At 35.3% G+C, this 27,176-nt stretch overlaps 1 protein-coding gene across 1 annotated transcript in view; it reads left to right on the top strand.

Moving 5' to 3' along the window:
* cdh23 (cadherin-related 23) overlaps window positions 1-27,176 on the top strand; it is a 308,861-nt gene that overhangs the window by 126,717 nt on the left and 154,968 nt on the right. The window contains exon 9 of the mRNA XM_051125171.1: window positions 6,977-7,055. Within this exon, the coding sequence (XP_050981128.1) occupies window positions 6,977-7,055 (79 nt within the window). The remainder of the gene's footprint in view (window positions 1-6,976; window positions 7,056-27,176) is intronic.

A 27,176-nucleotide genomic window follows, 5' to 3' on the forward strand; every position in this document is an offset into this window, starting at 1 on the left:
TAATTTTACTAGGTTTTGAATCACAGCCAGATCATTTTTAGATAGAAAACATAAATCAGGATTATATGTGTGGGGAAAAAAGTAAAAGTAAAGATTTGTATAAACAGAAAACGTTCCAGGGAATGAGAGAGAGAGAGAGAGACCGTTTGGCTGATAAAGAGTGATATAATGTGTGTGTTGAGTAATTAGACTAATTATGAGAGAAGCAGCCATTACACCTGTGAACTCTCGCTGGAATATTCCTGTAATTACAGTGATAGATTTATACTGTGACCTGCTCAGTGTGAGAGCCCACGAAAGGTCATTCAGCCTGAGATTCACTACCGGCCGTTTGGTGCTGTGTCGGTTTAGTGTGTCAAACACACTGCCGCGGGCTCTGAGGATATGTGTTGGATGTGTGTTTGTGTCTGTCTGTGTAAAACTGAAAGTGGAAGTAGCTACTTTAAAGCTGCCTTTACAACAGACCTTGGAAGTTCACACTTAGGGCGGCCGTACACGGTGCGAATTCGGACAGTCGGAAGACCGTATGGCCACGCACACGTCACGAGTGACTTTGTTTACGGACGCAGTGGTACACGGCACGATTTTAAAACCTGCCGATTTCCGAGGCAATCACATTCACGAAGTTCCGCGCCAAAAACATGGACTCTGAGGAAGAGATCCTTTCCTTTGTGGCAGCAATGGCTTGCGAAAAAACAAAAAAGAAAAGAAAACGAAGGGCATGGCAAAGAGTTTGGCTGAAGGGCAGAGAACAACATGGACTTTCTTTTCTTAATCGTCGTCGTGGAAGATATTGTAAATTACACAATCATTGCGTGTCATGCAAGTTTCTGCAATTTGTGACGTTGTTTTTATACATGTTAAAATGCTGAATAGTTTAGGTATTTTTGTATACATACTGCAACTTACATGTTGTATTGTTGTGGAAGAACAGTAATGCAGAATCATAAAACTGCCTTCAGGACTTTTGCTATATGGTTTTCTGATTGGTCATTTCCAGTTTGCTCAACAAATCGGCTCGTTCAACAGCACACACGTCACGCTTTCAATCCGACAGCTCCCGAAGTTTTTTGACATGTTTAAAAATGATCGTAAGGTCGGGAAGTGCTCGTAAGGCACTCTGCTCGTCTCGTAATTTCTCACACACCATACGAGCCCCGACCATACGAGAAGAGACGATTTCCTCCGATAACCAAAAAAAATCGCATGCGAGCTCATACGACCTCAAAAATCGCACCGTGTATGCCCGCCTTTACTGAAATGCTGTATCGATTTTATACTGTACAACAGGAAATTAATGTTGAAGTTATATTTTAGATGCAGAATTTACAGTGCATTTTTTTCCCACTAAAGAAAATAGTTCCTCAATAAACTAAAGCAGAATTAGCTATATTTAATCAAAATTTATTTCAAACTGTAATTTTTGCATAGACCAAAACTAGAAATCTCTCCTAAAAAATGAACGTTTAAATGTGTGTGAAGAACAAAAAAATAAAATACATAATATTTGAAAAAAGTTAATACAACGTGGAAAATGTGAACAGAATCTCAGAAACCAGTCATAAAAATGGAATGTACTGTATAACGCAGAATCTCATGGAATTTGTAGAATTTTGGATGAATAAATCAAAACTAGGTCAGTTCACTTAACGTGGGTGAATATTAAGTCGCAAAACTTCTACTTAAATATGAATCCTGCGTGTTCTGCATGTCTGTGTGAGTGAGTGGTGCAGTAATGCTTGCATTTTTTTTCAGCCTCTGCTGCCTCAATATATGAGTACATGAACACATAAATAATCTCTAGAATTGCTCTGAGAGTCACGTCATAAGCATGGTTTCTTGTGAGAAAAACTATCATTATATCATATAAAAACAAACTTTTTCACAGCAACCTGTCAAAATAAAAGTTTAACATCAAAAATTGTGACAGAAATATATTACTTAATGAAATGTAAACTAATAATAAAAATTGTAAAACAAAGAAAAAATAAATAAAAAAGATAAATACTTTTTAAAATAAAATCTATTAATTAGACATGCTTTTGATTATTAAAATTTAATGAAACCATTACAGTGAAACCCAGAAAATTACTGGAAAACACAGAATTTGCTATCTTATGAGCAAAAATAAAAATGTATTGATATATAGAAAAATAAGTGTATTTTGATATTTTTATACATATGATATATTTAATACACACACTAACGGTCAAAAGTTTGGAATAACAATTTTTTTTTTTTTTTTTGAAATTAGTTTCTTTTGCTCTCCAAAGCTGCATTTATTTAATCAAAAATAGATTAAAACAGTAATATTGTAAAAATGACAAAGAACTCTTTTCAATTTGAATTTATTTTAATATATAGGGCCCTATGAAATCAGGGAATTTTTTTCATTCATTCATTTCATTATTAATTTTTTATTTTACATTTTACACTCTATTTTAATGGTTAAATTAAGAAATATTAATCAAAAAGCATGTCTAATTAATTGAAACCATGGAACATACAGAATTTTAACAGCAGTTTATTAAACATTTTTAAGGCCCTATGAAATATATGTTTTAGTTTTTTTCTCAAATTCAGTTTTATTTCTACCAAATTCTGTTTTCCAATAATTTTTTGGGTTCCATTTTAATGGTTTCGTTAAATTTTAACAATCAAAAGGATGTCTAATTAATAGATTTTATTTTTAAAAAAATGTTTATTGTATGTATTTTTTTCTGAAATACATTTTTTTTCTGGTAAACATTCCTTAAAAAATAATGTTTTAATAATTTTATTATTAGTTTACATTTCATTAAGTAATATTTTTCTGTCACAATTTTTGAAGTTAAACCAAACTTTTATTTTGACAGGTTGCTGTAAAAAAAGTTTCTTTTTTTATTTGATGTAATGATAGTTTTTCTCACAAGAAACCATGCTCATGATGACACTCTCAGAGGAATTCTAGAGATTGTTTATGTGTTCATGTACTCATATGTTGAGGCAGCAGAGGCTGAAAAAAAGAGCTGCAAGCATTACTGCGCCATTCATTCACACATACATGCAGGATTCATATTTAAGCAGTATTTTTGCGACTTAATATTCACCCACGTTAGGTGAACTGACCTAGTTTTGGTTTATTCATCCAAAATTCAGCAAATTCCATGAGATTCTGTGTTATACAGTACATTAAATTTTTATGACTGGTTTCTGTGATTCTGTTCGCATTTTCCACGTAGCGGAAATCATGGGACCCTAAATATATTACAGAATGTACATTTCAATATTTTACCCTTTGTGACTCCACTTCTAACTCCCAAATCTCTGGTTCTCTGTCTTTCTACCTATTTCTCTTTCTTTCATGCCCCATATTTTCTCTCTCCCTTCTTTTATCTCTGTCTCTGGTGTCCATTTGCATGCATATTAACTCGTGAGCGTGTCAGAAGTGAAGTGTGGTGACACGGATCTATCAGTCGTCCCAGGAAGGTCACGAATAAGAAGACAGTGATGACTTAAGACCAGTTGTCCTGTCTAAACATGGCGGTCAGCATCAAGCTCCAAGTGGATGCGATTGATTTTGGCATTTCATTTCTTATTTCCTAAAGTTGCGGAAACGCTATTAAAAAAAGACAAGAGGCTTTTGTGATGAGAATTAGACAGTCTAAACACGTACGCCCTCAATAAGGCACACGTCACACTAGCATGTTCGTATAAAACGATGTTGACACGTACACTTAGCCACACGCAGAGAGCTTAAAGCTTATCTTCCCTCACACTCACGCACGCGTGTACGGAGTGTGTGTCGACTCAGTCGACGGGCCTCGGGCTAAGTGACTGAGTGGGTGTGGAGAGTTCTCAAGGCTACTGACATTTACACGCAAACAGATATCAAACACGCAGAGCTGGCGTGGGTCATCTGTCAAAACACAACTCTTAACCTCCGCTTCATCTCAGGTGCATCGCTCTTGCTCAGACACCTGGTGAGAGAGAGATCCCAGAGCTTTCCCACTCATCTCAGTGGCTTTTGTACATTGGAGAATGCTTTTAAAGGGGATGTCAGATGCTAAATTCACTTTTACACAGTGTTTGCATATACATGTGTCTTACCCCCCGAAACATTCTCAATTATCAAGCCGTTTTGTTTTTTTGAGCATTATGATGTCATAATGCTCAGTCTCCGCCCATGACTGCTGACGGACTGGCCCTTATCCGCCTTTTTTTTTTTTTTTTTGGATGTAAAAGTGAACATAAGAGTCTTAATTTTCTCAGACATCAGAGCCACTGTGGATGCAGAGGATTGGTTTTGTTTTTGATGGTAATGTGACACCAAATGTGACAACAAAAAAAAAAAAAAACGGAAGAGGGGGAGGGGTGAGCAGTAGCTCACTTTTATTTAAAGAGACATGCATCGAAATGAGTCGCTGTAAAAAGAGCTGTTTTTGACAAGGTAAAAAGTGTTGTTTTAGACCACCATTGAAGAATTTTAAAGTATTTTGCAGACATTTCATGAAGACCCTAAAGAATCAAACCAGCTTGTTGTCAGTTTATTTCTTATTTTAAACTGTACACTTAAAGCTGCTTTAAAGGAGAAGTCCACTTCCAAAACAAAGATTCACACATAATGTACTCACCCCCTTATCCAAGATTTTTTTTTATGTCTTTCTTTCTTCAGTCGTAAAGAAATTTGGTGTTTTGAGGAAAACATTTCTGCATTTTTTTCATATAATGGACTGATATGGTGCCCTGATTTTGAACTTCAAAAAAAAAAGTTAAATGCAGCTTAAAACGATCCCAAATGTGGTTGTAAACGATCTCAGCTGAGGAAGAAGGGTCTTATCTAGAGAAACAATTGGCTATTTTCATTAAAAAAATACAATTTAAATACTTTTTAATCTCAAATGCTCGTCTTGCCTTTCTCTTCATGAACTCTGTGTATTCTGACTCAAGACAGTTACGGTATGTCAAAAAACTCCAATCGTATTTTCTCCCTTAACTTCAAAAATCATTTCAAAATCATCCTACATCGCTGCAGAAGTACAGACCCAGTCTTTGCAACATGAACATGCAAAGAAGAACAAACACTGTTAACAAAAAAGGTAAAACAGCGATATAGGATGATTTTGAAGTTGAGGGAGAACATGAGATGGGAGTTTTTCGACATACCCTAACTGTCATGAACCAGAACAAAAACAGTCCAGGCAGAGTAAGACAAGACGAGCGTTTGGCATTAAAAGTATATAACTTGTATTCTTCCTATTAAAATAACTAATCGTTACGCTACATAAGACCCTTCTTTCTCGGCTGGGATCATTTACAACCGCATTTGAGATCGTTTGAAGCTGCATTTAAACTGCATTTTGGAAATTCAAAATCGGGGCACCATATCAGTCCATTATATGGAGAAAAATGCTGAAATGTTTTCCTCAAAAAACATAATTTCGTTACGACTGAAGAAAGAAATACGTCTTGGATGACAAGGGGGTAAGTACATGATTTGTAAATTGTTGTTCTGGAAGTGGAGTTCTCCTTTAAATGCAAAGGTTGGTCATACCAAATGTTGATAAAGGAAATCTATTTATGACATTATTTTTGACAGCATTTTTACAAAACTTTTAACAGTACTGTAGCTTTGCAGGTAGGTCTCTTGAAGCATCTTGGAGACATTGCCACAGTTTTTCTGGATTTTAAATAGAACAAAATCATTTTTTTTCCCATGTTATTCCAGACAGACTGGATGATGATAAGATCAGATCTCTGTGGAGCACCAGCTGTTGGCAAACAAAAATCTCAAAAAACGGCATTATTACAATGAATAAAAATGAATGTTTGGAAATGTAAACTGATACTTCCTACTGACACACTAAAGCAAAAGATAGAAATAACTAACTTAAAACCATTTTTTTACCTGGTGAAATACTAGTGTTCTAATAATTTTGGCCACCACTGTATTATTCATTGGATTATACACAGCTAGTTTTTGGATGTCCCATGGAGTGGTGGGTGTAGTTACGTCACCTACCAGCAGGGGCTCGCTGTCCATCCTAACCCGTCAAACCTTGACCCTCCGGCACAAACGCAGCTCTGCGGTTCATGCTCACTCGGTAGAAAACTAAATCCACCTGCCAAATGGACCAAAGTTTGACACCGGCTAAAACGGAGAGAAAAACAATGTTTTGCGGGAAAAGTGGGGAGTTTTTGCACTGCTGTTTGGCGTTTTCTTTTGTCAGGGTGACATTTAAAGGCTTTTTAGGGGCAAACACAATTTGGCTGTCAAGCGCTTGATCTGAAATGGTGCAAGAGAAGAGACGCGGATGGAGGGAGGATGGAGGAGTGGACAAGAAGGTGCAGGGAGAATGTTTAAGGATGAGAGGACAGGAAAGAGAAGGAGAAAGACATGTGCTTGATTGAACATTCCACTTGTGCGGACGGCAAGAGAATGGCTTGCAAATTACTTCAGCCACACTTCATCCCCTGTTCAGCCGCTTTTGTCATCCATTTCTCCCTCGCTCCTCCTCACGTTCTTGCGCTAAACGTGCTGTAATTGATTGTGTGCTGTAATAGCAGTGGAGTGTTGGCAGAAATGAAGCATAAACAGCTCTCAGACACTATTAGCTGGATCAATGGCAGACGCTCGCTCACTTTTCTCTTTAAGCATCTGCACGGTTTCTCGTTCAGGATCAAAGAGTCCTCAAATTCAGAATATTTCTCCGTTTGTTGTTTTTCATGTCTCATTTGATGCATTTGTTTTTGAAGCTGATGTCCCTGTGACATCCCTCACCAGGTCCTTTCCTCAACAGTTGCACACAAAAGCACTTAAAAAGTCTGTTTGTCATTGCATTAGACAAAATAAAACCAAGCACACGTTTCATGCAAAGCAAACGATATACTGTCCAAATGAAAGACAATGTGTGTATGAACTTGTATGCATACTTTTCATACGTTTCTTGCTTTATCTTTCATTAAATGTTTGATGTCTGTCTGTGTGTGTCTGTAGGGTTATGAAGTCCGTAAGATCACTGCGATTGATCAAGATCAAGGTCGACCACGTGGAATCGGATATACGATCATATCAGGTCAGTCACATCCATCGTGATTTATCACATTGGCGGCGTTCAATTGTATAAACTTGAGAACATTTCATTTATTCGAACTGAAATGTATTGGGATATTATACAAATTATTATTATGTTTGTTTTCCTTTAAGACTTTCTAAACAAATAGAAACAAATTCACAGGGTAGAATGGCATGATATTAAATCATAGTACTAATAGCAATAACAATACATAATCTAAGATATATTTTATATTTTAATATACTTTAGGTTTTCTTTTTTATATTGTATTTGATTTGAAGTGTTTTTGGCTGTGTTAACAAACGGTGGAATTATGTAATTTTAGATAATAATAATAATAATAATAATAGTTATGTAGTTTTTGTACTTCAAAATATTATTCTTTATATGTCTTTAATTTTTCATTGTTTTAAGGTTGTACGTTTGTAAAATTTTATTTATTTTAATATCAAGTATAATATACAGTACTGTGCAAAAGTCTTAGGCCACTAGTATTTTCACCAGCTAAAAAATGGTTTAAAGTAAGTTTAAAGTAATCTTTTGCTGTAGTGTGTCAGTAAAAAATATCGGTTTACATTTCCAAACATTCTGTTTGCCATTAATTGTAATAATCTAGTGAGATTTTTTGTTTGCACAAGAAGTCTGATGATAGCCAGTGCTCCACACAGACATCTGATCTCACCATCATCCAGTCTGTCTCTGGAATGACAGGAAGAAACAGAAAAACTGAGACAGGCTAAATCCAGAAGAACTGTGGCAGCATCTCCAAGATGTTTCAAGTAACCTATCTGCAAAGCTACCTGAAAAACTCTGCACAAGTGCACACAGGGCAAAAGCTGGTTTAAACGCAAAGTTTAGAAGTTCTTTGATAAAGAAAATCTATTTATGACATTTGTTTTTGACAGCATCCTCATTTTATGTGCCTAACTGCCTAAAATTTTAACAGTACTGTAGCTTTGTAGGTATAGGACTCTTAAAGCATCTTGGAGATGTTGCCACAGTTCTTCTGGATTTAGTCTGTCTCTGTTTTTTCTGTTTCTTAAGACAGACTGGACTGAATGATGGAGAGATCACATCTCTGTTTGCACGAGGAGTCTGACAACAGCCTGTGCTCCACACAAAAATCTCACTGGATTATTATAATTAATGGCAAAATGAATGTTTAGAAATGTAAACTGATATTTCCTACTGACACACTACAGCAAAAGACCGACTTTAACTGACTTTAAACCATTTTTTAGCTGATGAAAATACTAGTGGCCTAAGACTTTTGCACAGTACTGCATATTCTAATATATTCTTTTTATATTTTAAAATACTTTAGGGTTTCTTTTTTATATTGTTGTATTTAATTTTTTAGATGTTTTTGGCTGTGTTAACAAAGGGTAAAAGGGTAGAATGATGTCATTTTAGGTAATAATAATAATAATAATAATGGTTATCTAGTTTTTATACTTCAGAATATTATTCTTTAAATTTCTGTCTTTAATTTGTCATTGTTTTAGGGTTGTAATTCTTTAAAAATCCTATTTATTTTTATTTTTAGTTTTAGGCTATGTTAACAAACATTTCAAAGGGTAAACTGATGTAATTTTAGAGCAGAATAATAGTAATAATAATATTTTTTATTCTTCTATATAGGGTTATTTAATTTAATTTATTTTAATTTAATTTACTTTATTTTATATTCCCTCCTGATTGCAAATCTGGAAATATACCATCGCCACCTCTGTTGTTGCATAATATTTCCTTGAATGATAACCTGCAAGATGACCATAAACACTGAGATATGCATAAAACTGAATATAAAGTGAACACAGAGCGCATTTGTCATACATGTTTAAAGCGAATTTCACAGAGAATGTAAAGCCGTCCGCTCTCAGTGTAGCGGAAAAGATGTATATGAAAATGTGCATTTAATCGCATTTCTAATACCCACTTCAAAATCACTTATTTGGATGACAGTATGTGAATGGAATTTAAAATATGCAGTGATCATGGTTATTTCAAAATTTTCCATAATATACCAAATACTGATGTCATGATGTGTGATTTGATATATAGTGATTTGAGTCTTGAGCGTAGTATGATGTTTCATGCTCCAGTCTGAAGGACAAGTGGCCTATATGTGTCACATTAGTGCTGCTGTGGTGTAAGTCTCTTAGGATGTGGGATAATGTGTGTGTGTGTGACTGAAAGCCTTTGTCGGTTTAGTCCATACATGAGCTTAACACAGCGGGACAAACCTTCCCACAGTGCAACAAACACACACACACACTCACTGTATGTGTGTGCTTGTGTGTGTACGGCCTCCCCCGTAGATCACTTTCATTGCTATCAGCATGAGACAGACGGAGCGAAGGGAGGAACAGAATGGAGGGCGAGAGACAGAAAGACTCAGAAAGAGAGAGAGAGAGTTACACCATGTGTTTCTGTGATATATTTCAGACGTACATTGAGAACCTTCAGTGGCTCAATTTTGTGTAAGTATATGTTGAATGGGTTTTTGTTAGCTGTATATGTGTGTGTATATATAGATTTGACACTTATATGACAACGAGTGTCTGAATGGCACTGCATTATGTCAAACCACTCACAGAGGCCGCCTTTAATAGTATGCTTTCTGAATAATGTTAAGAAATCAGACTGTCTTTTGCAAACTGGTTAATTCGAACAGTTTGTTTCAAGGATTTAATTAAAAAATTTATGCCAAGGTTTTGGCCAAGTTTTCCCAAACTTATTCCATTGGTTGAGCAAGTGTTGCTCAATATTGTGATGCTTAAACATACAATTCTGACTTATATGTCATTTTATATTATTTATGTAAATAGCCATAAAATGTATTTATTTATTTAAACGTTATAAAGTGATAACTAATATGGGTTTGGGGATATTGCTAGTATCTATAGAGCTGGGTGGCAGATGGCAAATAATAGTTTGTGCATAGTATTTATTTGGAAATTACCAAATAAAAATGTGTCTTTGATAGTTCAGTCTTCTGTTAGTCTTCCAAGCGTATAAATGGTTATCGCCTAATGGCAATGTTCACAAAATAGCCTCTTAAAGTAAAGTAAAGTAGTGTTGAGTGAAGAGGTTTGAGGACATTATTTTTGAGAATCGATACATCACCAGTGCAGCCCTCCAAATCACACACAAAATTACATATTATTCGGTTTTTAGAGGAAAGCTGCAAAGTGGACGGATGAATATTCTGAAGAAATCTGATAGCTCTGCCGTTAAATTGTGGAGCATTAATGCAAAGATTTCATATGGAAAGAGGATTGTGTCAATTTCCTCTGAGCGGTTCAAGTCTAATGGTCTAATCAATAGGACAGGGATCCGTGATGTAGGTTAAACATTCCCGCTGGCTAGCGGAGCACTGCTATTTCCTGAACCTGATTCCATACTCCATAATCATAAGAGCTATTGCACGGGCCCTGACCCCAGATCAGCGGAATATCCCTAGTTATCATTCATAATGGTAATTGCTCTATTAGAATTCATATTGCATGCTTTCTCAAAGCCGTTGTGTGTGAATCTAAGGGGGACAATCAAAGAAGCAGAGGGGAAAACGGGTAGAGGAAGAGGTCTCTCTCTTCAGGAGACTCTGGTTGAGTTCAAGATCATATGAAATGGTTTGATGAGCGCAGTTTCTTTACTGTGTTAACATCAGGGTTGCACGTCATTCAGAATTGAATTACAAGTGCCTTTTAAATTCTTGAATTCTAATTTAATTTGAATTAAAGTAGCAAACAGTGGCAGAATTGCAATTCAAATTCGAATATTAGGAAGTATTAAAATTACACAGACACAGACAGAACGATGGATGGATGGAGGATATACAGACAGATAGACAGGACAATAGATAAGACAGAATGATAGATAAAACAATTGATAGATTGATGGATGGATGGATTGATGAGATGGAGGACAGACTGACGATAGATGGATGGATGGACAGATAACGATCGATAGATAGATAGATAGATAGACAGATTGACAGACAGACAGATAGACAGGAGCCATAGATAGAATGATAGATTAAATGATAGATAGATGGATGGTGGACAGACCATAGATAGATGGACAGAATACTAGAATGATAGACAGAGAATGATAGATAGATAGACAGACAGACAAATAGATGGATGGATGGATGGATGGAGGGAGGACGGAAGGACGGACAGATAGATAGATGATGGATGGGGAACAGATGGACAAATAGAACCGTAGAACGATAGAACAATTGATGGATGGACATAGACAGGACAATAGACTGATGGACGGATGGAGGACAGACAGACAGATAAACAGAATGGTAGAACGATAGAATGACAGAGAACTGGATGGAGGACGGATGGATGGATAGATAGATAGAACGATGGATGGATGGATGGAGGACAGACGGACAGATAGATAAACAGAATGGTAGAACAACAGATAGAACGGTGGATGGATGGACATAGACAGGACAATAGACTGATGGACGGATGGAGGACAGACAGACAGATAAACAGAATGGTAGAACGATAGAATGATGGATAGATAGATAGATGATAGAACGATAGATGGATAGATAGATGGATGGTGGACAGATGAATGGATGGACAGATAAAACAACAGATAAATACACAGATGGATGGATTGTTTTGGTGTACATTACAGAAACACACTTGAAACAACCTTTACATGCAGAATCTGATTAGTGCACATTCACTGTTAAAAAAAATAGTATATAATGAATGAACATCTCAGGAAGGAGTAATGACATTTGACATCTGAACTAAAGAGTGTGTGGAGCAGAAACAGACAGTCTGATGTGTGGATTGTGTGTTTGTAGTGTGAGTGTGTGTGGCTTCAGGATTTTCTCTGAGCATTAATGTTGGCTTTTTACACCTATATGCGCATGTGTGTGTGTGTTATATGTCATTGTAGCTGTCCTTTGAGGGTGTGTGTGTTTCTGCAGGGACTCGTCCCATTAGTTGAGTAATTAAGATAAATGAGTTTTTAATTGCAGGGTGATGTGTGTTAATGATCTAGAGACTAGAGATCATGCACTCCTGTAGTCTCTCTCTCTCTCTCTCACTCATTTTCCCCCAGAGGTGTGATGACAGTGCTGTTGATGTTATTATTTACTGCCAAATTACTGCGCTCTTCCTGAGGCCTCAAACTTTCTTTCTAATCCTGCAACTTGACCTGGAATGTCATTATATGATCTTATGAATTCAAAACAGTACCTGAGTATGAAAAATAAGCACCACATTCATATTTCTTCATTTAGCAGATGGTATTTTTCAGCTGCGTCCATGATGCAAATTCACTGTGGTAAAATTACTGCTTTGAGTAGCTTTGAAATGGCACCAACAGCAATATGATAAATGTTGAGCATTGTTTTTTAAAGAAAAATATGAGTGGTTCTTGACTGTTCCCAGGGTGTTGCTATGCAGCCAGATAAATTGTGTTGACATTTCTTAACATTTTTGTGTTGACATTTTTTCCTTAAGAAATTGTAAGAACGTTTGACTGTTGCTATGCAGTTGGCAAGTTATTGTAAATGGTTTTAAGAACGCTAGTAAGGTTGTTGTTAGGGTGTGATTCTGAGTGATTCTGAGTGAGCTATTCTGAGTGATTTTAAGAACATTGCTAAGCTGAATTACGCAGTTGGTAAGTTATTCTGAGTTGGTTTTAAAATATTTCTAGTTACTAGGGTGTTTGTGGTTGGTTGCCAGGGTGTTGCCATCTAGTCGCTAACTTAATCTGAGTGGTTTTGAAACATTTCTAATTATTAGGGTGTTTGTGGTTTGTTGCCAGGTTGTTGCTATGCAGTTGCTAATTTATTAGTTACTAGGGTGTTTGTGGCTTGTTGCCATGATGATGTTACTGTATGCAGTTGCTAAATTATTTTGGGTGGTTTTAAAACATTTCTAGTTATGAGGGTGTTTGTGGTTTGTTGCCAGGGTGTTACTATGCAGTTGCTAATTTATTCTGAATGGGTTTTAAAACATTTGTAGTTTCTAGGGTGTTGCTATGCAGTTCCTAAATTATTCTGGGTTGTTTTAAAACATTTCTAGTTACTAGGGTGTTTGTGGATTGTTTCCAGGGTGTTGATATGCAGTTGCTAAGTTATAGTCATTCTGGGTGGTTTAAAACATTTCTAGTTACTATGGTGTTTGTGGGTCATTGCCAGGGTGTTGCTATGCAGTTGATAAGTTATTCTGAATGGATGGATTTAAGAATGTTGATAGATGGTTGACAAGCTGTTGTGGGTGGTTGCCAGGGTGTTGCTATGCACTTTTGCTCTGCCAAGTTATCCTGAGTAAGTTTTAAAAAAAAAAAATTTCTAGTTACTAGGCTGTTTGTGAATGGTTGCCAAGGTGTTGCTATGCATTTGTCAAGTTATTCTGAGTCATTTTAAAAATGTTTCTAGTTACTAGGCTGTTTATGGGTGGTTGGCAGGGTGTTGCTATGCTCTTGCCAAGTTATTCTGAGTAGTTTTATAAAACATTTGAAGGTATTTGTTAGTGGCTGCCAGGGTGCTGCTTTGCTACTTTTAAAAACTTTTCTAGTTACTAGGCTGTTTGTGGGTGGTTGCCAGCCAGGGTGTTGCTATGCAGTTGCTGAGTTATTCTGAGTGGTTTTAAGAACATTGATAGGTGGTTGCCAAAGTGTTGCTATGTCAAGTTTTCTGAGTACTTTTAAGACATTTCTACTTATTTGGCTGTTCTGAGTGGTTGCCAAGGTGTCGCTATGCAGTTGGTAAGTTATAGTTATTCTGGGTGGTTTAAAATATTTCTAGTTACTAGGGTGTTTGAGGTTGTTGCCAATGTGTTGCTATGCAGTTGCTAAGTTATTCTGGAATGTTTCTGGGTGGTTTTAAATATTTCTAGTTGCTAGGGTGTTTGTGGGTCGTTGCCGGGGTGTTGCTATGCACTTGCCAAATTATTCTGAGTCATTTTAAAAACAGTTCTAGATACTAGGCTTTTTGTGGGGTGGTTGCCAAGGTGTTGCTATGCACTTGCCAGGTTTTTCTGAGTGGTTTTAATAATGTTGATGGGTGTTGTGATAATAATGTTTCCATGGTGTTGTGGGTGGTTACCAGGGTGTTGCTATGCAGTTGCTAAGTTATTCTGAGTACTTTTGAAAACATTGATAGTTTCTAGCACATGTCTACAAACATGTCTAGTTACTAGGGTTGTGAGTGGTTGCCAAGGTGTTGCTAAGCACTTACAAAGTTATTCTGAGTGGTTTTAATAACATAGGTGGTTGCCAAGGTGTTACTATGCTCGCCAAGTTTTTCTGTGTACGTTTAAAAACATTTCTAGTTACTAGGGTCTTGTAAGTGGTTACCAAGGTGTTGCTATGTACTTTCCATATTATTAGTGGTTCTAAGAATGTTGATAGGTGGTTGCCAAGGTGTTGCTATGCTGAATGGATTTATGGTTGCTACAGTAATATAGGATTGCATGTGTGTGATTAAATGAGACTTCAGAGCCGGAGCTCTCAGTTTTATAAATCAGAAGAATTGATGCTTAAGTTTTAAGTGTGTGTGTGTGTTTGAACTCCAGCACAACTCCAGGACAAGTTGGTACAACTGTGACTACTGAAGCGAGAGGGTGTGTGTGTGTGAGACAGAGGGACTTGTGAAGGTCTTCAGCGTGCTCTCATGCCTGTAGAATCCATTATAAAGTGCCCTGGGAGAACGCTGTCCTGAGCTTTAGCCCAGCAGGGTTCATGAACCACAGCGCTCACAGATATGGCTAACAGCCCCTGCAGCTACGGTGGCTTTAAAGGGCCAAAGTTAAAGCCTCATTAAATCACTCCGCTTTTTCAGAAGCAGATGTGAGCTGCTTTGGATTCAGAGCTCCCAAAAGGTACAGATCTACATAGCCCCACTATTCCTGTGACACTGAAGCTAAATGTTACCTTGGAAACCTCATAGAAAGTTGTCCAGCATTATGGAGACCAGTTCTCATTGATTTACACTTTTCTTATGCAGGGAACTGGACTCTCACCAACGCTGAGATTCCACCTGGAGAGATTTTGTTGATGTGGGCAGATGCCAGTTTAGGGGCATCTCATAAACTTCAATAAACACACACACTGGACCACTGTGACATACTCAGTGGACACTGGACAGCTTGCAGACCCTTCTTGTCATTTTCACCAAGTTGACACTAAACATCTAGATATTTGTTTGCACATATATGTAGAGTAGATGTGGCTAGATCATGGATGCACACACTAGGTAAGACCTTGCATGTCTGGTGACTGTTATAATGGGTGTCAAAGTCAGAATATTAACAAATGTGATTAAGTAAGGTGTAATTGCAGACAGGCCATTGAATTTTTAGGATATAATGCACCCAAGGTGGACAGAGAGGCCGAGACATAGGGATAGATTTTGCAAAAATGAAATTTCTGTCATCTACTTGCTCTCATAATGTTCCAAACCCGTAAGACCTTCGCTTATCTTTGGAACACAAATTAGGGTATTATTGATGAAATCTGAGAGCCTTTTGACCTTGCAAAGACAGCAACGCAACTAACACGTTCAAGGCCCAGAAAGGTAGTAAGGACATCGATAAAATAGTCCATGTGATATCAGTGTCTCAACTGTAATTTCATGAAGCTATGAGAATAATTTTTGTGTGCAAAGAAAACTAAAATAATGACTTTGTTCTACAATTTCTTCTTTTCCACGTCAGTGTTTGATGCGTGTTCAAAAGTATCATGACGCATGCGTGTGGAGCCGGCCTTTTAACATACATAAGTAAGACTGGGTAAAAAATTGCAAGCCATCTTCTGTCGAAATCTTCAGACATTTACAACGACTGTTTTATGTAAAACGTGCATCGTCTGTAAAATCTTTTCACCAGTTTCATCTTAAAAACAGCAGCTGCCTTACAACTTTAAAGGAGTATGACGTGTTTAAACTGTTGGGCATGTAGCAGGTTGTTTTATATGCTATAGACAATGTAAATAAGTTATTTTCATCTACTGAACACAAAGCTTGCCAAAACCAGGTTGAAGCATTAGAATTGTAGTAGTGCAAAAGGCCCGTTCACATCATACACACTGCAGTTGTCATCTGCCACTTTAAATACTAAAGCTTTTTAATGCAAGATGGATTCTGATTGGCTGTCAGTGTTTTAATAGTTCATGACCTGGGAAGAAAAAATAAAAGTAGTTCCTCTTTGCCATTATCATTATAGTTGTGGTTGACTCTATTCTTTTATATTTAGAATGATTTTTAAACTACTTCATCATTTTTGTTATAGTTATCGCCCTTGGTGTGAACAAGCCTTAACGCATGCGCACAGCTACATATACAATGTATATGTATGATATGTCCATCAAATTAAAGATGTTTATCACTGGAACAATGATGCTCTCTTCAGCTTTCCAATTATACACTTGTTCTTGTGGTAATCACGGTCTCTCTCACACACACGCACTGAGAGCTTTCTACAATACACTCTCTCACTGTCTGTGTAGAGTACTTAAAAAGCCATTACCTGTTCACGCACAAGTCTGCTCACAACAGCGTGACCTGTGAAATCCACCTGCAAAGACGTGATATGTGATGAAGACACAAAGATCAGCTTACGTTCTTTTATTTTGCCATCTAAGGCTGATCTTTAATAGGATCTTATCATGTCACAGTTTCCTCTCAGGTGAACAGCTTAATGTCATCAACTGAAGTTCGCAGTACTTACACAATGCACTGAGATTTTCACAGCAGAATTGAAATCCACAAGCATTATATCAGTGCATACAAAGCTGCACTTTCTAAGTATTAAAATCCTTCAGTTCAGTGAAAATGCGTAATGTAGAGACTCCATTCAAACTTTGTATTTTAAGATAATTATTTCCCCTCAAAAAAAACCAAATGGCTTTAAATATAGTGTTTTTTTTCGTATTTTGTATTGTTTATTAAGATATGAAGGTGACTTGCATTGATAGAATGTTCAGCATTCTGACAAGTGATTATGTCATTGGAACATTTGCATACTGAATTCTGATTGGTATTCTCTCCTACGTCTTTTTGAACATTGCATTTTGATTGGTCTTTGCTTTCTTGCATCTTGTTAACTATTGAGATACGATAGTATCCCAATATAGTATACGATAGGGAACTATTGGGAACGATTTCTAAATCGCCCAAAATGTCTGGGATTCGGCTTTTGCTTTCTACAGTCGCCATTCAGTGTGTGCGTTTTTGTATTAAAGCCCTACACAGGGCTCCCACTGAATTTCAGGCCATTACTGCCTACTCACGCAATAATTCTAAAATCATTCTATAATTTTCGCGCCTCAGGGAGCCGCTATTGTATGCAAAGTATTTAAATCTCATTTGAATGAGCAGCTGTTCACTTTCACTTTCAATTTCGTGATCACAAGCACTCTGTATAAAGGGAGCACATCTTACAAGAACGGATATGAGCACATTATCTCCTGAGCAGCAAATCCTCCAGCATGATTTGTCAGTCATCTCTTCTTACTCTTGTCTTGACCCATGATAAGTTAAATCTGATTCCTGCAGCTTGTGTTGTATGCAGGGTTGCCAAATCCATATTTTTTGGATGGAATTAGGCTGATTTTAAACTGTTGCGAAGTGTTGATTTTCTCCCGTGGGTTAAATGTTTGAAATATTGCATAAATTGCATTTGACTGAAATGCTTCTATTGAAACATTTTGCATTCTACCTGTTTGTGATAAAACTGTGCAAGGTGTTAAGTTTTGTGATCAATCTGCACAAGGGTGACTGTAAAATATACATTTTAGGTATGGAAATGAAATATTTTGAGTTTTGATGTGGGACATGGTCACTGAGCTACTTCGGGGTCTTTTAGTTGTGTTTGACACATGAAAACTGCAATATTGTATCTTACAAGGTAACACCATGTAACCTTGCTCTTACTTGAAATGTGTCCCCACATTAAGTCCTTGAATTTTTGAGGGTATTGGACCTGGAAAGTCTTTGAAAGGTACTTGAATTTGATGTTAACCAAGGTGTGGGAACCCTGTAAATTATTTAGAGAAAATTATGGAAAACACAGAATTTGGTTAAAATAAAACTAAAGTTGAAGGGAAAAAAACTTTTTCATAGGGCCTTAAAAAATTTAATCTAAATAAATTTAAATGTATTTTTTGGTAAACTTTTAATGTGTGTTGGCAGTGTATGTACAAATCTACCCTATAATGATAAAAATCCATGCAGTGGTTTTTAATTAATCTGTAAAAATAATATCCCCTTTTTCAAATTGAGCCATTCTCAGATGCCTGTCGTTGTGGCGTCACACCGACAGAGGCCGCTCCCGCGATAGTTGATTGACATGAGCGTTTTACCTCAGATCAGCTGTAACAATCCGACCTCCGACCTGAGCTGCTGAAGATGCAGTGGATTACGTTTGTTTGTGAAGGGAATGCGCCTTCCAAACGACATATATCCGTCTATGTTCGCGCGAATCATTCGTTATCCTGCTTCACTTACAGCAAGTACTAAGTAAAAGGGTTTTTTATGAATCTTTGTGATCGCCTTTCCTAATAATGTGCTAGTTAGCAAGTTTAGTGGCTAAACGCAGCTAAATGCGGCTAAAGTAAACATGCTCGTCACTCCACAGAGAGAAGAGAGGGGCGGGGCCAGCAGATCTCATTTGCATTTAAAGCAGCCTCGACCAGAATGAGATGATTTTTGCAGATCTGATTTTGGCAAGGTGAAAAGGCTGTCGTTTTACAGTACCAATGAGAATTTTTAACCAAAGTGTATTATAGACTTTTCATTAAGACCCTAAAGAATCATATGAACTTGTGGAAAATGGGCATCCTATGACCCCCTTAATAAATTGCTGTTAAATTGTTTCGTTTGCATTTTGACTAATAAAATTTCATTTAACCAAAGTCTAGAAAAATTAAAACAGAAAAAAACGGAATTTAAAAAAAAAAAAAACAAAAAAAAAATAGAATGGAATTTGGGAAAAAATAAAACAGCTTTTGTAGGGCCCCACCATTGTCTGTTGATTCTCATGCACACCGACTGAAATTGCAAATCATTTGTGGAACATACATATTTCCTGACTTTTATACTATAAAAACGCCCAGTCCTTATATCCTCACATTCAAGCGCACACATGACCGAACTGAAAAGTTCAATAAGCTCAATCATCTGTGGATCTTGTTTAAAGAATGCGCTTGACACTTTGAGCAGAGAGATCAAAGTTTCCAATCTATCTCTCTGGGTTTGATTATTCCCCTTGAGGCCTGAGCTCTCCGATCGATAGTCAACCCTGTGACCTGGGTTACAATAAGCTCTAGTTGATAATGAAATATCTGTGTGTGTGTATATGTGTGTGTGAGAAGGGTCTTTAATTTCAGATGAGGCTGGTGGTGTGTATATTGAATGAGTGTGTGTGATGGCTGACAGCTTGTCAGATGGGTCACTCCTCCGGCCTGAAGTACAGACACCGAACACCTTTTATTCTTTATTCATTTACTGCCACAATGTCCTGACAGCTGGACCCTTTGCCCTTTAAAGCCTGTTCTTATTTGAGAACGGATCCTTTTTTAAAAAATATTGAAACGGAATTATTTCCTTGATGTTTTGTTCAGTTGATGGTTCTGGAAAATCTGCATTCTTCCACTGATGTGGACTGAACGCTGTAAAATATGCGTAAAATATGCAATATATGCTTCAGAGTCACCTTAAATGTACTGATATCATGATCAGCATCTATCCGCTATTCACAGGAATGAACGATCACCTTTCAAGCATCTTTTGTGGTGTATATATGATGCTTCTGTGTGTTTGCTTCAGTTCAAAGATGCTTTTGACTTTTTTTTCACAGATGAAATGCCTCAAGCGTGCTAAATCCTAGGCATGGGATTAGGAAAGATAATGAGAACTGAAAGGTTGTTAGATGCAATAATTGTGGAATATGAACCACATTTCCAAGAACTGTTTATTTCCTATTTGTTGTTTCTGTTCTGTTGAATTCTGAAGTAATCCTATCATTTTTACAATAGGTTGTTTTTGGATTGCGAATGCAATTTTCAAATATCATCCATTTGTTCATCCTCAAAATTACTAAAAGAATTGATGGAATCATTAAAGAACAAAAAATTGCTCAGTGGAATCAGAATCATTAAATTGCCATCCTCTTACTATTCTCTGTGACTCTAAAAAGCTTCATTGGCTATCGACATGACATTCAATACTTTCAAAACATTCATGATTAGAGTGAAAAAAAAAAAAAAAAAGACACCATGAAGTTTTTGGTTAAGTAGGCCCAGTTTTGTTTGTTTGATTTCACTGAAAGTCTTTGATCTGGCTGTAGAAATCTGAGTGTGTTTGTCACTAATCTGGATTCTGCATTTGTTATGTGGGTATATTGATTAACTTATGTCATATAATCCATAAAACAGCTTTTCATGTCAGATGGAATCAAATGGTTTCTTGCTGCCTATATAAAGCAGGGAAAGATTTCTATTATTTTAGAGTTGATGAATGGTTGATGGTGTGGTGATTAGGTGGTAAATCTGTCTGACCTTTGCTTAGGACTGTTTGTTCATTATGGAAGGTTATGATTTGGTTATCATTTGAGTTTTAAATGTATTACCCTGACTATTCCTCACACGTACAAAACTCCTGTTTTATATAATCGTCTATTAAGACTTTAACTCTTCGACTTCATGTCAAAGCATAAATCTAGTACAGTGTTTGGAGACTTGTATATGCATGTAAATATAAATATTTGTTTTTTTATTAAAATTTACACTAAGGCCCGGGGCTTAGCCTAAACCAGGATTTGGTCATAGTTAAATTAGGACATGTAAGTTATTTTTATAAACGTGCCTTAGAAAAAAAAAAACATTACTGGTGTGCATCCTGAGACAAAACAAAGGCACTGATAGTTGTTGAGGTCAGTCAGTGCAACTTTCTTTCAGTTGAAACAGCTCAGACTTACATTTTGGTCTAGGACTAAGCTTAAGCCTTATCTGTGAAACCGGGGGTATGGCTTTTATTTTATTTTATTTTATTTTATTTTATTTTATTTTATTTTATTTTATTTTATTTTATTTTATTTCATTTCATTTCATTTCATTTCATTTATAGCTGACAAGCTTTGTAGCTTTAAAAATTGTTTTATATTTTATTTTGCCTGCCAAGATTTTCAGTTCACCAGAATACACAGCTTATTTTGTTTTGTTTTATTTTATTTTATTTTATTTTATTTTATTTTATTTTATTTTATTTTATTTTTTGTTTTTTGTTTTTTGTTTTATTGATAGCTGACATGCCTTGTAGTTATTTTTGGGCTTTTAAAATCTAAAATATATTTCTTTTTTATTTTATTTTATTTTATTTTACTGATAAAAAATTGTAGCTTGAAAAAATTGTTTTATATTTTATTTTATTACAGCTTATTTTATTTCATTTTATTTTTTTGTTTTGTTTTGCTTTGTTTTATTTTATTTTATTTTATTTTACTGATAGCTGATAAGCTTTGTAGCTTGAAAAAATTGTTTTATATTTTTATAAATCTTTTTTATATCTTATTTTATTTTATTTTTTTGTTTTATTATATTTTATTTTTATTTATTTTATTTTACTGATAGCTGATACGCCTTGTAGTTATTCTTGAACTTTTAAAAAATATATTTTATTTTATTTTGCTGATAGCTTTGTAGCTTTTAAAATTTGTTATTTTATTTTATTTTATTTTATTTTATTTTATTTTTTTATTTTATTTTATTTTTAGCTGATAGGCCTTGTAGTATTGTTGGGTGTTTTCTGCTTTGCAAATACAGATTTTCTGATTTAATAGGTAATTAATGTGATTTTGCTATTTTTTTATCTTTTCATTTGGAGCTTGATGGTTGCAAAACAAAAAATAAAATATATCTAAAATATATAATTGAATTCTTCGTTCAGCAGGTAAACAACTAAACTGACGTGTTTTGCACACTCATGCTCTGTATTTTCACTCTATGTTCCTTTTGGTCCATGCTTTCTGTGAAACACCATTAAGTTTGCTTAAAGCCTATGAAAGCTGGTCATGTCCTTTTCAAGGCGTTTGATTAAATCAGTAATAGAATAGGTAATAGAAGTCATTCAGGTCAAGTATAGACTTGAATAAATCCTCTGTGCTGTCAAATGGCCGTTTGTCTGTCTCTGCAGAGTCGTCTGTTCAGTGTGTTATCATTCTTTTGAAGTAGATGTTTATTGAAAGTGAAAGTATTACCTTTATATTCATTGTATTGTAATGCAGGCTATTGTTAACATCTGTTTGTCAGTTTAGATGAAAACGTGTAGATTAAACAACGTTGGCAGGGTTTCTAGCTGCTGTGTCGCTCTGTAACAAAACAAGCCTGTGACGGACTATGAAATGCACATCAATGCATGTGTGTGCTCACCTGTATGAAAGAATAATCATAATGAGGGCATAAATATCAGCTCTTTTTGTGCACATTCCCATGTGAGTGTGTTTGTGTATATGCATTTACGCGTGGCTCGAATTTGTCTGGATGTCGCTTGAGACTCTGTGATGTCTTTCCTAATGCTCTGAAATTATTCTCATTACATAGACGCTCTAATAACGCAGTGCATTAGCCTGGAGGAATCACAATCTTTTAATCACCAAACCCCAGAACGTATCCCAAACCCTCGATCCACATCCCCACAACATTAGCGCTTTCCTGTCGCCATTGTGCGAGCGGTTGCGAAAGCGGTGCACGTAGGTTTACGGTGATTAAACATTGACGGAGAGAGAGAAAGAGTGTGTGTGGGGTGAGCGTGAGAATCGTTTGTCTCATCACACACTCGATCACACACATCAGATTATGCACTCGTCTTTCTCTTATAATAGCTACACATGTTTGAGTCCCTCTCTCTTTTCATCTGGGTGTGTTTTTCAGAGAACGAGGCGGGCAGAATTTCAATAAGTGTTGACTGGTGGTCTGGAGAGACTGCTGTCTCATCCGCACATGCACAAACACAATGTGAATATTTTATAACATTTTAATTTCGCTGCTTTTAACAGCATGTGGTGGTTTCCACTTGTAGGTTTTCCATAGCTAGGCTTTTAAAACTATTTTGCAAAGGACCATCCACTTAGACAAGAAAAGACCAAAAAAAGGACAATCTAGGCCTAGGGCTGGGCGATATAGCCAAAAAAAAAAAAAAAAAAAAAAAAATCTTAAATCTTAAATCTAAATTATTATTATTTTTTTTATGATTATTAACTAGTCAACTTGAAAATGTAACTACAACATGATTCAAGTAACTTTTGCTTTATTAACCCTCTAGTTAAAGAAAATGATATTCCAAGTGCCACACATGAAGTTGTCAACATGATGTAAATGTTAAATATCTTTACAGAAAAGATGCATGAACTACAACTACATCTTGTACAGACTTGTCTTATACACACTGTAAAAAACAATTTGTTGAGTCAATGTAAAATAATTTGTTACCCAAATGCCTTAAAATTTTAAGTTCAGTCAACTCAAAAAAGTTTAGTCAACTTGAAATGTTAGCTTGTGCTAAGTGACAACATAGATATTTGAGTTGACTAAACAAAAAATGTGGTTTGTTAAACTTAAAAGCTGGACTTGTTACCCAGCTGCCTTACAATTTTAAGTTCAGTTAACTCAAATAAGTTTAGTCAACTTGAAATGTTAAGTTGTACTAAGAGACAACTTAGATATTTGAGTTGACTAAACAAACAAAATGGTTTGTTAAACTTAAAAGCTGAGCTTGTTACCCAGCTGTCTTAACATGCCAAAATGTTGTCTAACTTAACATTTCAAGTTGATTAAACTTAAAGTAAATTTGAGTTGACTGAACTTACAATTTTAGGACAGCAGAGTAACAAATTATTTTAAGTTGACTCAACAAATTTTAAATGCTTTAAAAAATGTCAAAGGTCAAGGCAATACATATTAAAAGTAACTGAAGGTATAACACCAGTAGACTATTATTAACTATAAATATTCTGTAAAAAAAAATTAACAGCAGCTTTTTTTCCTATTGTTTTTTTATTCAATTTGGCTGTTTTTCCATATTTTTTTCTATGTAAAAATGGATGTATTTGACTGTTGTACTCACGTCCCTTGCAGCGTAACATACATGAAACAGCATTCTAAAAAAAAAAAATGGCACTCAAGTTACACAAAGTTTACTCCCTTCTTTTTGCATGTTTTTCCTATTCCACTGCCAATGTCTCATCTTTGTTAACACAAAAGCGCATTCTGTGTGAATGGTGCCGGTTAATCACGTGCGTCGACATGCGGTTGGATCGTTCTTTTCTCTTTACTGTTATCATTGGCAGATTGTCAAAGTGTCTAATTCTAACATTTAGTAATATTCCTAATTTAAATCACGATTCCTAGATTTAAAAAAAATAAAATTGTGGCAAAACACTAAATTTGAATTAATCGATAAAATTGTAAAAATCGCCCAGCCCTATGTAGGCCTCAACAATAAGGTCAACAAAAAGTTTTCTCTGGTCCCATATAGAAACCTAGGATTTAATGCAAATTGTAACAAACAAATATGAATTTTTTATTATAATTATTTTTTTATGTAAGCAAAAATGTTTTTAATTATAACATTATTTATATTTATTTACTATTTATTTATAACATTATAAAAACATTATTATTTTTGGGATCCATAAGATTTGTAATGTTTTTTAAAGAAGTCTCTTCTGCACATCAACGCTTTATTTGATAAAAAAAACAGAAAAAAACAGTAATATTGTGAAATATTATTGTAATTTAAAATAATGATTTTCTATTTTAAAATACTTTAAAATATTATTTATTTCTGTGATGCGAAGACATTGATAACATTCCAACATTGATAATAAATCAGAATTACAATGATTTCTGAAGGATCATGTGATACTGAAGACTGGAGTAATGGAATTTATTCCATCACAGGAATGAATTATATTTCAAGGTACATTAAAATAGAAAACTGGTATTTTAAATTGCAATAACATTTCACACTTTTTTCTGTAATTTGAATAAATAAATGTAGCCTTGAGCATGAGAGACCTGTTTTTAAAATATTAAAATAAATAGATGTTAAGTTTTATTTTTTGCTGTTGTGTTTTTTATATTTGCTAAAAATATATATTTTTTATCGCATTCGTTACAAACATTTGTAACTATTTGTGCTAGAAAGTGATGGCAAGTGATTCAAAACATGACTGATTTGTCTGTATTTTTAAGTCATTTTTGTAAATACGACACAACCTCAAAAGCCTCCACCATGAATAAAAAAAATCAAATGTGTGTGTATATGTATACAGTGTGTTTGCATGTGTGTGAGTTGTGGTTGCTTTAGCTTCTCATTTTCCAGCTCACTACTAGCGGTAATGTGAAAACCCCAGCAAAACACACACACCCACACCCACACAATCCACTGAATGAAAAAGTTAATTCAAGCATCTTGAAGTAGTGATGACTGCAATACTTGAAGTACTTCAGTTCTAGTAGTTTCATTCGACACATTCTTGCATACAAACATCTGTTTTTGTGTGATCCACTTTGTGGATGCTTGTTGTGCCTGCCAAAGAGAAAAAAAAATATTTTATTTATTTTAGAAATTATTACTTTTATTCAACAAGAATGAAATAAATTGATCAAAAGTGGCAGTAAAGACATTTTTAATGATAAAATTCCTGAAATACATAGAGTCCTTAAAATATTTCGACACTGATAAAAATAAGAAATGTTTCTTGAGCAGCAAATCGGCATATAAGAATGATTTCTGATGGATCATGTGACACTGAAAACTGGAGTAATGATGCTAAAAATTCAGCTTTGCATCACAGAAATCAATTACATTTTAAAATATATTCAAATAGTGAACAGTTTTTTAATATTGTAATAATTTCTCTCTTTCGTTCTCATCATAATAATGACGTGATGTTTCATATCAGTTGTTTGGCAAATTAGTTTCCAAACAGATTTGATACACAATTCCCCTGTGCGTATGTGCGTTTCCTCTTAGTATTAAACTCTTTGTGTATGTTGTGACAAGGGAATGTATCTAAGGTTTAAAAAAAAGGCTGTATGAATTGTGTATTTGGGTGTATTGTCAACTCTCGTCCTACACAGGTGTGGGTGACAGGTGAGGGCGCAGTGGTCCGTATAGCCGACGGCTGTCACAGTATATTGGCAGTTTGGTCAAGCTACTGAAGCACACAAAGCAATTTAGAGCCATCATGGCTGCTTTGAACCCTCATGGATGACCAGTCGCGGAGCAGCTGTCATTCAGCACTCTCTGTCCCACTGATTGGACGGCGAACACTAAAGGGGCGGGTCACAAAGAGAACGACCTCTGTTCCACCTGCTATAGATATGCAGCATTATTTTAGTGGCTTTTTGTGCCTCACTTTGTTCCAAACTTGAATAGGCCTTAGATTTTTGGCAGGAATGAAAACGAGAGATAGAAGTGCAGTCCGTTTAGTAAATTGTAGTGTTGTTCAACAACATACTGATTGTTTCATCTTTGTGAAAAAAAACTTTTAATAGACAAAAACTCCATAAAACAGCTTTGAAAATTGTAGGTTTATGAAAATGACCTTTATATGGTGCATGTCATTGCTTTCATTCCTGTTAAATCCAATACGAAGTCCAACCTTTTATTAAGATCTATTACTTTCATATGCAAAATATAGATGTTATAGTTTCATATTTAAAAGGAAGTCACATAAGAATGACACAAAAATGGCAATTTTCAGTTCTCTTTTCATTGCTGTTGTCTGTAATTACTGAAGAAAAAATTCAAATTGCAGAATACATACACATGCTTTGCATGCAAAGCTGAAGTGTGTCTCCTAATTAAACACAGTAGTTGTTCTTGAATAATTAAGTTGTTTGAACTAATGTAAAAAAAAAAAAAAAAAAAAAAAAAAAAACATTATATATACACTACTGCTCAAAAGCTTGGGATCAGTCTCTTATGCTCATCAAGGCTGCATTTATTTGATCAAAAATACAGAAAAAAACAATAATGTTGCAAAATATTATTACAATATAAAATAATGTTTTTATTTTAATATACTTTAAAATATAATTTATTCCTGCGATGCAAAGCTGAATTATCAT

Source organism: Labeo rohita, chromosome 13, assembly GCF_022985175.1.
Source record: "Labeo rohita strain BAU-BD-2019 chromosome 13, IGBB_LRoh.1.0, whole genome shotgun sequence".
Lineage (NCBI taxonomy): Eukaryota > Metazoa > Chordata > Actinopteri > Cypriniformes > Cyprinidae > Labeo > Labeo rohita.